Below are 10,191 nucleotides of genomic sequence, written 5' to 3'. Positions count from 1 at the left end.
AAAACATTAGCCAAGCATGGTGGTGTGCACCTGTAGTCCCAGTTACTCAGGAGGTGGTCTCGAGCCCAGGAGTTTGAGGCAGCAGTGAGCTATGATTGAGCCACTGAACTCCAGCCTGGATGACAGAGCAAGATCTTAAAAAAAAAAAAAAAGAAAACAAAGAAAGCTTGTTGCTGTTATATGCTAGTCTCAAAAAAGAAAACAAAATTGGCCGAGCGTGGTGGCTCACGCCTGTAATCCCAGCACTTTGGGAGACCGAGGCAGGTGGATCACGAAGTCAGGAGATCAAGACCATCCTGGCTAACACGGTGAAACCCTGTCTCTACTAAAAATATGAAAAATTAGCCGGGCGTGGCGGCAGGCGCCTGTAGTCCCAGCTACTCGGGAGGCTGAGGCAGGAGAATGGCGTCAACCCAGGAGGTGGAGCTTGCAGTGAGCCTAGATCGCGCCACCACACTCCAGCCTGGGTGACAGAGCGAGACTTCCGTCTCAAAAAAAAAAAAAAAAAAAAAAAGAAAACAAAATTAAGAAAGCTTGTTGAGCATATAAAAGCAATAGAGGCTGGGCACAGTGGCTCATGCCTGTAATCCCAGCACTTTGGGAGGCTGAGGCAGGTGGATCACCTGAGGTCAGGAGTTCGAGACCAGCCTGGCCAACATGGTGAAACCCTGTCTCTACTAAAAGTACAAAAATTAGCCATGCATGATGGCGGGCGCCTATAATCCCAGCTACTCAGGAGGATGAGGCACGAGAATCACTTGAACCCGGGAGGCGGAGGTTACAGTGAGCCAAGATCATGCCACTGCACTCCAGCCTGGGCGACAGAGCGAGACTCTGTCTCAAAAAAAAAAAAAAAAAAAAAAAAAAAAAAAAAATATATATATATATATATATATATAGCAATAGAAACCCGGGTGTACTATGCTGAAAGATTTTTGGAGGAGGAGGTGATATTGTGGAAATGAACCAGGTGAAGACTTGGTCGTCGGAGAGTGTCCTAAGTAGAGGGAACCACTGAAGCAAAGGCCACCATGAGAGAGGACAAGGAAAAGCTTGTTACTGTGCTCTGGAGATGCAGTGCTTGCTCTGATTGATCAAATTGGAGTCATGTGTCCAGCCAAATGAGGGAGTGGGAAAGGAGGTCATTTCCAAAGGAAAACTGAAGAGCTATTACCAGGAGTAATGGATGCTGGTCAGGCAAAACTAAAATATATCCAGTTCAAAATCTCTTCCGTAAAGCCTTGGCATCTCCAAGCAGAGATCTGCAACCTCGTTTTCTTCCATTGCAACATTCATAATTGAAGAGACTCGTATGCCTGGGCTCGGACATGTCCTATATGACTAAAATTTTTATGAAATATTAATTGACCACCTTCTCTGGGTTCAGTGCTGGCCACGCAGAGATGAATTCGTGGGGATACATTTGGCTGCAAGAAACAGAAAAATCCAATTAACATGACCTAAGCAATAAAGACATTCAGTTATGTCATCTAAGTAAGTGTGGAGTTAGGGGATTCTGAGGTTTGGTGCAATGGCTTATTAATATCAGCAAGGACCCCGTTTTCTACTCTTTTGGTCTACTTTCCTCAGAATGATAGCTTCACACCCTAAACTTGTTGCCTTGTGGTCACAAAATGGTTGCCATAGCTTTGGGCCTCACATCCTTATACCAATGAACTAAGCCGGAAGGAAGGGAACAAGTGGGAAAGAGTTCTGTTTGTATCAAGGAAGAAAAATATGTTAAAATAATGAGAGTTAACAGCAACAAACACATGTATGGGGCTCACCCTTTGCCAAGCTGTGTTACATTTTTTACATAAATTACCTTTTTTTTTTTTTGAGACGGAGTCTCGCTCTGTCACCCAGGCTGGAGTACAGTGGCACCATCTCAGCTCACTGCAACCTCCGCCTCCTGAGTTCAAGCGATTCTCCTGCCCCTCAGCATACCGAGTATCTGGGATTACAGGCATGCGCCACCATGCCCGGCTAATTTTTTTTTTTTTTTTTTTTTTTTTTTTTTTGAGACGGAGTCTCACTTTGTCTCCCAGGCTGGAGTGCGGTGGCGCGATCTCGGCTCACTGCAAGCTCCGCCTCCCGGGTTCACGCCATTCTCCTGCCTCAGCCTCCCAGTAGCTGGGACTACAGGCGCCCGCCACCACGCCCGGCTAAGTTTTCGTATTTTTAGTAGAGACGAGGTTTCACCGTGTTAGCCAGGATGGTCTCGATCTCCTCACCTCGTGATCCGCCCGCCTCGGCCTCCCAAAGTGCTGGGATTACAGGCGTGAGCCACCGCGCCCGGCCATCCGGCTAATTTTTGTATTTTTAGTAGAGATGGAGTTTCGCAATGTTGGGCAGGCTGGTCTGAAACTCCTGACCTCAAGTGATCTGCCTGCCTCAGCCTCCCAAAGTGCTGGGATTACAGGAGTGAGCCACTGCGCCCAGCATAAATTAATTTATTTAAGAAGCCCTTAATTTCATGGTCACTCTGAGCTGCGAGGGAACCTGGGAAAGCAGGTATCAGGCAAAAGAGACAGAAATTCGTGTCCTGGGCGGGGCACCATGCTGCCCCCTACCCAAACTGAGGTTCTGCTAGTCACAGACTTTATAATGTAGTGGGAATGGTTGTGAGGTTGTGTGTGAATTTTTAAAAAATTTACAAATAACTTTTTTACGTTTAACTCCTCTTTCTTTCTTCCTCAGCTTCCCTTCCCTCCCCTCCCCTCCCCTTCCCTTCCCTTCCCCCCCTTCCCTTCCCCCCTCCCCTCCTCTTCCCTTCCCTTCCCTTCCCTTCCCTACCCTTCCTTTCCCTTCCCTTCCCTCCTCTCTCTCTCTTTCTTTCTTTTTTTGAGACAGTCTTACTTTGTCACCCGGGCTGGAGTACGGTGGCACGATCATGGCTCACTACAGCCTCAACCTCCTGGACTCGAGCCATCTTCCTGGGACTGGGATTACAGGCACGTGCTACCATGCCTGCCTAATTTTTGAGTTTTTTTTGTAAAGATGTGGTCGCTATGTTGCTCAGGCTGGTCTCTAACTCCTGCGCTCAAGTAGTCCTCCCACCTAGGCCTCCTAAAGTGCAGGGATTACAGGCGTGAGCCACCACACCTGGCCACATTTAACTTGCTTTTGGTTATCAAGGAGAATGCTTCAACTTTTGCCCGTTGGTTGTATGTAATTTCTGCGTATGCCTGTACTTCTGTCTTCTGACTCCTAATCAAGAAAATCCTCAAGAATGCAATGGAGGCCAGGCGCCGTGGCTCATGCCTGTAATTCCAGCACTTTGGGAGGCCGAGGCGGGAGGATCACTTGACACCAGGAGTTCGACACCGGTCTGGCCAACATGGTGAAACCCCGTATCTACTAAAAATACAAAAATTAGCTGGGAGTGGTGGCACGTGCCTGTAGTCCCTGCTACTCGGGAGGCTGAGGCAGGAGAATCGCTTGAACCCAGGAGACGAAGGTTGCAGTGAGCTGAGATCTTGTCACTGCACTCCAGCCTGGGCGACAGAACCAGACTCCGTCTCAAACAAACAAACAATACAAAGAAGTGAGAGTTATAGGGTGATAAGAATGGAATTTTGTTCTGAAACCCCTGTAATGTAACAAAAAGTCAATCATTCAGAAACTTTGTTGGGGCTGGGGCGGTGGCTCACGCCTGTAGTCCTAGCACTTTGGTAGGCTGAGGCAGGAGGACTGCTTGAGTCCAGGAGCTCGACACCAGTCTGGGCAACATAGCGACACTCCGTTTCTACAAAAAATACAAAAATTAGGTGGGGGTGGAGGCACACACCTGTAGTCCCAGCTGCTTGGGAAGTTGAGGTGGGAGGACGGTTTGAAACTGGGAGGTGGAGGTTGCAGTGATCTGAGATAGATAGTACCACTGCACTTCAGCCTGGGTGACGGAGCCAGACGCTGTCCCCCTCTCCCCAACCCCCCCCAAAAAACTCTGATGGGTCATTTTGGTAATAAATTTCTCGTGACACACCTCACAGTGAATTGTGATGGGCTGGTGGCTGTCTCACCGTTCCAATGATTTATTGCCTTATAACAAACCAAACTTACTGGCATAAAACAAATATTATTATGCTCACAGTTTCTGTGGGTCAGGAACTTAATCAGGGCCCAGTGAGGATGGCTTGTCTCTGCTCCAGCTGGGACCTAGAGTCATGTAAACGCTTCTTCACTCGCATGTCTGGTTCCTGAGCTGGGGTGAATCAGAAGCTGTGCTGGGATTTTCATATGGAGTACCTATATGTGGTCTCTCTGTATGTCTGGGCTTCCCACAGCATTGCTGTTAGGTTCCAGGATGTAGCACCCTGAGAGCCTTCCCTTCCCTTCCCTTCCCTTCCCTTCCCTTCCCTTCCCTTCCCTTCCCTTCCCTTCCCTTCCCTTCCCTTCCCTTCCCTTCCCTTCCCTTCCCTTCCCTCCCTTTCCCTCCCCTCCCCTCCCCTCCCCTCCCCTCCCCTCCCCTCCCCTCCCCTCCCCTCCCCTCCCCTCCCCTCCCCTCCCCTCCCCTCCCCTCCCCTCCCCTCCCCTCCCCTTCCCTTCCCTTCCCTTCCCTTCCCTTCCCTTCCCTTTTTTTTTTCTTTCTTGAGATGGAGTTTCACTCTTGTTGCCCAGGCTGGAAGGCAATGGTGTGATCTTGGCTCACCGCAACCTCCACCTCCCAGGTTTAAGTGATTCTCCTGCCTCAGCTTCCCAAGTAGCTGGGATTACAGGTATGTGCCACCACGCCTGGCTAATTTTTGTATTTTTGGTAGAGATGAGGTTTCTCCATGTTGGTCAGGCTGGTCTCAAACTCCCGACCTCAAGTGATCCTCCCGCCTTGGGCTCCCAAAGCGCTGGGATTACAGGCCTGAGCCACCGCGCCTGGCCTTTTTTTTTTTTTGAGACAGAGTTTCGCTCTTGTCAGTCAGGCTGGAATGCAGTGGTGTGATCTCAGCTCACCACAGCCTCCACCTCCCGGGTTCAAGCATTTCTCCTGCCTCAGCCTCCCAAGTAGCTGGGATTACAGGGGCATGCCACAACTCCTGGCTAATGTTTGTATTTTTAGTAGAAACAGGATTTCACCATATTAGCTAAGCTGGTCTCAAACTCCTGACTTCAAGTGATCTGCCTGCCTCAGCCTCCCAAAGTGCTGGGATTACAGGTGTGAGCCAGCATGCCTGGCAGTGCACACACATACTTGCACACGTGTGGGCATGAACATGCACAGTTACTCATCTTTGGTTAGATTCAAGTTTGGGCAGACACTCATTTACATACAAATACACACACAGTCACAGAAGTCAGGTACACACAAATATATACAATCAGTCACAAATTTTGCCTGCGTCACACAGACATCCACACCCAGTCACAGACCCACAATCGCACACACACTCAAGGATTCACCTATCACAGAAGGTTCCAATTCCTTGTTGTTTATTTGTGCATAATGTATAAAAGTAAAACAATAAACTCAGTCCTATGTCTCAGTCAGGGCTGTAGCTTCATAAATAAAGGGTGAGAGGAAATAATTTAAGGAAGGAGTAGGGCTCAGTGCATAAATAAGGTGTGGGGTGTCAGGTGGATTCGGGGTGGGTTGACGTTCTCAGACACAGGTCCCCATTGGCGACACATGTCAGGTCCCGTATGAGTAGGCGGAAGAGGTTGAAGGTGACAGACGCCTCAAGGCAGCCAGGGGACTCCTGTAGGGGAGGAGGGGATGGGTCACGGGCTGTCCAGGGTCTGGGCTCCTATTGGCTCCTCAGACCCTGGTCCTTCTCTTCCTGGGTTGCTCACCTTTTCGGAGGCCTCCTGGAGCCGGTGTAGCCAGTGGTGGAGGCGGCCCCGGGTCCTGGGCCCTGCTGTGGGCTGAGCCTGGATCTGTGGGCAGAGGAGGGCGGTGTGTGAGGCGGAGCCTGAGCCACCACAGGGGAAGGATGCTGCTCAGAACTCACAGACCTGAGTGCCCAGGCCCCGATGACTCACACAGGCCTGGAGCTGGGAAAGGATGTGCTTCAGGGTGTGAAGGGGCTGGTCTAGGACGACCTCTAGGGCCGAGTCAGTGTCAGCGGCAGCCTCCAGGACTTTCAGCGTCAGGGCCAGCTCAGCCTCCAAGGCCCCGGGGCGCTCCCTCACCTGAGGAGAGGTGAAAAAGAGCATGTGAGGGAGAACAGGCAAGAAGACCCAGTTAGTGGGGACAGGTAGGCAATCCTGGGGAAGGACGGTGACACAGTGCATGTGGTGGGGACAGGTGAGGGGTCTGGGGAGAAGGAGGCAGGAGGGGGAAGACTTGAGGAAGGATACAGGGGAGGCAGGATGGTCAAGGAGGCAGGTGAGAGGATAAGTGAAATGGAGACAAATGAAAGGGGACTTACGGGGGTCACAGAGGTTCCCTGGGACAGGGTGGGGACGGGTGAGGAGAAAGCAGGTTGGGGCGCAGTGAGAGAGGGACAGTTGCATGCACAGAGAAGAAGGGTGCGGACAGGTGTGGTGGCTCACGCCTGTAATCCCAGCACTTTGGGAGGCCGAGGCAGGTGGGTCACCTGAGGTCAGGAGTTCGAGACCAGCCTGGCCAACATGGTGAAACCCTGTTTCTACTAAAAATACAAAAATTAGCTGGGCATCATGGCACATGCCTGTAATCGCAGCTACTCAGGAGGCTGAGGCAGGAGAATTGTTTGAACCCGGAAGGAGGAGGTTGCAGTGAGCCAAGATCATGCCACTGCACTCCAGCCTGGGCGACAGAGCAAGACTCTGTCTCAAAAAAAAAAAAAAAAAAAAAAAAAAGGAAGGGTGGATGGAGGGGAGCATGAGCTGGATGAATGTCAGTGAAAGATGATGAGGGACAGGTGACAGGGGCGGGTGAGAGGGAGAGGGAGTCAGTGTTGGGAACAGACAGGGGGAAGTGGAGCAGGATGAAAGGCACAGGCGGGGGACAGACTGGGGACATTTGGGAGAGAAATGAAGAGTGAGAGTGGAAGTGACAGGGACAGGTGAGTGAGCTAGGGCAGTGGGGCCAACGGGAGATGATAGAAGGGACCCAGGGGAAGGACAGAGTCAAGAGAGCTGTTGAGAAGTGGCAAGGGCACAGGACAGGTGAGGAGAGGTCCAAGAGAGTGAAGGACAAGGGAGACAAAGAAAGCTAAGGGGCCACTTAAGGAGAGAGGGGAAAGGGTCAAGGGAAGGGTGAAGGGGGCCTGACTTCCAACTCACCTGGAGAAGCCTTAGGTCCCAATTCCCGGGGAAGACAGGAGAGCTGCAACTCCAGTTTTTCAACTTGAGTGACTCTTCCTAGAGAGTAAGGGCAGGGGTTAGCTCACAGCAGGATGGCTGGAAGCTAGCTTCTAGCAGCAAGGATCAAGTTAGCCTGACAGCATAGGTTTAACCCAGTGCAGAAAGGATAGAGGTTCGCCATAGTTGGAAGGCTAGAGGCTAGCCCACGGTAGCAGGGCAGTAGCTGGGACACCTGTAGAAGTGGAGGTTAGCCCCTAGCAACAGGAACTCACCAAGGCGTCCCTGGCCTTCTTGAAGCTTGCCAACTCCTGCGGTGACAGAGATTTGAACCTGCCAATGTCGCAGCCCTTCCCAGTTGTGGTGGGCTTGGAAGTGGGGACAGGGCCTGCCACGGCCAAGCCTAGCACCAAAGTCACCAGCACCACGATCCAAGCTGCAGCCATGGCTAAATCGCAACTGCTTCCCCAGCGGCATGGCTCTCTGCTTTTTAGCCAGGCAAAATGAGCAATCCACGATGATGTGTGTAAAGTGAAAAGGTAATTGGAAATGAGAATTTCCACTTTGACTTCAGAGGCATGAGTGGGTGGGGCCAGTCTGGGAGCCTGGTGAGGGAACAGGTGTGGGCGGGGCCCAGTGAGCTGGGAGCTGCATCGAGAAGGAAAGAGAAACTGAAATCCTTAGAACTCTCTGGGCAGCTTTCAGTCAAATGGCCTTGAGAAGTCCCTGACGGAGGCTGAGATTAGGGATAAGGCTACCTGAATGGCAGGGAGAAAGCTTCTTTTTTATTCTAAATTAGCCAGGAGTGGTGGCAGGCACCTGTGATCTCAGCTACTCAGGAGACCGAGACATGAGAATCACTTGAATCCGGGAGGTGAGGTTGCAGTGAGCCAAGATCATGCCACTGCACTCCAGCCTGGGCGACAGAGTGAGATTCTGTTTCAAAACAAAACAAAACAAAACAAAACAAAAAAAACCTAGTTTTTAATTTTATTATTATTATTATTTTTTGAGACGGAGTTTTGCTCTTGTTGCCCAGGCTGGAGTGCAATGGTGCAATCTTGGCTCATTGCAACTTCTGCCTCCCAGGTTCAAGCGATTCTCCTGCCTCAGCCTCCTAAGTAGCTGGGAATACAGGTGCGCACCATCACGCCTGGCTAATTTTTGTATTTTTAGTAGAGACTGGGTTTTACCATATTGGTCAGGCTGGCCTCGAACCTCTGACCGCAGGTGATCTGCCTACCTTGGCCTCCCAAAGTGCTGGGATTATAGGCATGAGCCACCGCCTTATTTTATTATTTATTTATATTTGTAGAGATAGGGATCTCACTATTTTGCCCAGGGCAGTCTTGAACTCCTGGCCTTAAGCCATCCTTCTGCTTCAGCCTCCCAAAGTGCTAGGATTATAGGCATAAGCCACTGCTCCCGGCCAAGAAGGAGCTTCTGCCATTGATTTAAGAGTGTCCCATTAACACCCGGGCACGGTGGCTCAAGCCTGTAATCCCAGCACTTTGGGAGGCCAAGGCGGGCGGATCACAAGGTCAGGAGATCGAGACCATCCTGGCTAACACGGTGAAACACAGTCTCTACTAAAAAATACAAAAAAAAAACTAGCCAGGCGAGGTGGCGGGCGCCTGTAGTCCCAGCTACTCGGGAGGCTGAGGCCGGAGAATGGCGTGAACCCGGGAGGCGGAGCTTGCAGTGAGCTGAGATCTGGCCACTGCACTCCAGCCTGGGCGACAGAGCGAGACTCTGTCTCAAAAAAAAAAAAAAAAAAAGAATGTCCTATTAACTAACTCAGTTCATGCTCCTAATGTTTCTCTCAGTAGTTATTTTTATAATTGTGATTATTAATTTTAGGTGTCACCTTGACTGGTTAAGTTTACCAGATAGCTGGTGATGCATTAATTCTGGGTATGACTCTGGGGTGTTTCCAGAAGAGATTAGCATTTGAATCAATGGACTGAGTAAGGAAGACCCATTGTTACCCAATGTGGTGGGCACCATCCAATTGGCCGAGGGCCTGAATAGAACAAAAAGGCAGAGGAAAGGTGAATTTGCTCTATCTTATGAGCTGGGACACCCTGCATCTGCCCTTAAACATCAGAATTCCAGGCTCTTTGGCCTTTGAATGCTGGGATGTGCAGCCGGGCATGGTGGCTCACACCTGTAATCCCAGCAGTTTGGGAGGCTGAGGCAGGTGGATCACTTGAGGTCAGGAGTTCGAGACCAGCCTGGCCAACGTGGTGACGCCCCATCTCTACTAAAAATACAAAAATTAGCCAGGTGTGGTGGCACAGGCCTGTAGTCCCAGCTACTCGGGAGGCTGAGGCAGGAGAATTGCTTGAACTCTGGAAGCGGAGGCTGCAGTGAGCTGAGATCATGCCATTGCACTCCAGCCTGGGCAACAGAGCAAGATTCCATCTCAGAAAAAAGTTGCTGGGACTTACACTAGCTGTCCCCCAAGTCCTGAGGCTTTTGTTCTTGAACTGAGCTGAACTACAAGCTTCCCTGGTTCTCCAGCTTGCAGATGGCCTGTCATGGAACTTATTAGCCTTCCTAATTGTCTAAGCCAATTCCCCTAATAAATCCCCTCCTCTCTCTTTCTCTCTCTCATCTATCTAGTCTCTATCTATCTATTTATCTCTCTCTCTCTACATATGTATGTATGTATGTATCTAGTCTCTATCTATCTATCTATCTATCTATCTATCTATCTATCTATCTATCTATGTATCTATGTATCTATCATCTATTTATCCAACCATCCTATTTGTTCTGTCTCTCTGGAGAACCCTAATACAATAATCATGCCCATTTTACTGGTGAGACAACTGAGGCATAGGAAGGCAAAGTGACTTGCCTAAGGTCCCACAGAGGGTTAGAGGCAGAGAAGGGGTATGATCAGAGTCCTATGCACTTGCTCCCTATTCCATATGCAGTCCAGGTAGAAGATGAGAACCTCTGGGGGTA

The 10,191-nt window shown here is 50.3% G+C and overlaps 1 protein-coding gene across 2 annotated transcripts; it reads right to left on the bottom strand.

Moving 5' to 3' along the window:
* Positions 1 to 5,407: 5,407 nt before the first annotated feature.
* Positions 5,408 to 7,809, bottom strand: LOC102139603 (interferon lambda-1). Of its 2 annotated transcripts, XM_005589170.4 has the most exons (5): positions 7,494 to 7,809; positions 7,201 to 7,278; positions 5,974 to 6,123; positions 5,785 to 5,868; positions 5,408 to 5,690 (listed from the first exon to the last, which is right to left on the bottom strand). In XM_005589170.4, exons 1-5 carry the CDS (start codon positions 7,662 to 7,664, stop codon positions 5,565 to 5,567), a joined length of 609 nt encoding a protein of 202 aa, XP_005589227.1. In that variant the 5' UTR covers positions 7,665 to 7,809; the 3' UTR covers positions 5,408 to 5,564. The 2 variants fall into 2 exon arrangements, with proteins under 2 accessions (XP_005589227.1, XP_045235588.2); XM_045379653.2 differs by lacking the exons at positions 7,201 to 7,278; positions 7,494 to 7,809 and having other exon boundaries at positions 5,974 to 7,049.
* Between the last annotated feature and the right edge of the window lie 2,382 nt (positions 7,810 to 10,191).

The sequence above is a fragment of the Macaca fascicularis genome, chromosome 19, assembly GCF_037993035.2.
Source record: "Macaca fascicularis isolate 582-1 chromosome 19, T2T-MFA8v1.1".
Taxonomy (NCBI): Eukaryota; Metazoa; Chordata; class Mammalia; order Primates; family Cercopithecidae; genus Macaca; species Macaca fascicularis.
Note: the sequence above shows the minus strand (reverse complement) of the source record. Positions and strands in the feature narration are given on the sequence as shown.

Bases quoted from the DNA above. Each gene is read 5' to 3' on its own strand.
- LOC102139603 (XM_045379653.2), bottom strand. From the start codon at position 6,621: ATGTGCCATGATGCCCAGCTAATTTTTGTATTTTTAGTAGAAACAGGG. The intron at 5,869-5,973 runs GTGAGTCATCGG...CTCTGCCCACAG, and splicing joins TTTCCCAGCTCCAGGCCTGT to ATCCAGGCTCAGCCCACAGC. The intron at 5,691-5,784 runs GTGAGCAACCCA...CCTCCCCTACAG, and splicing joins TCCAGGAGGCCTCCGAAAAG to GAGTCCCCTGGCTGCCTTGA.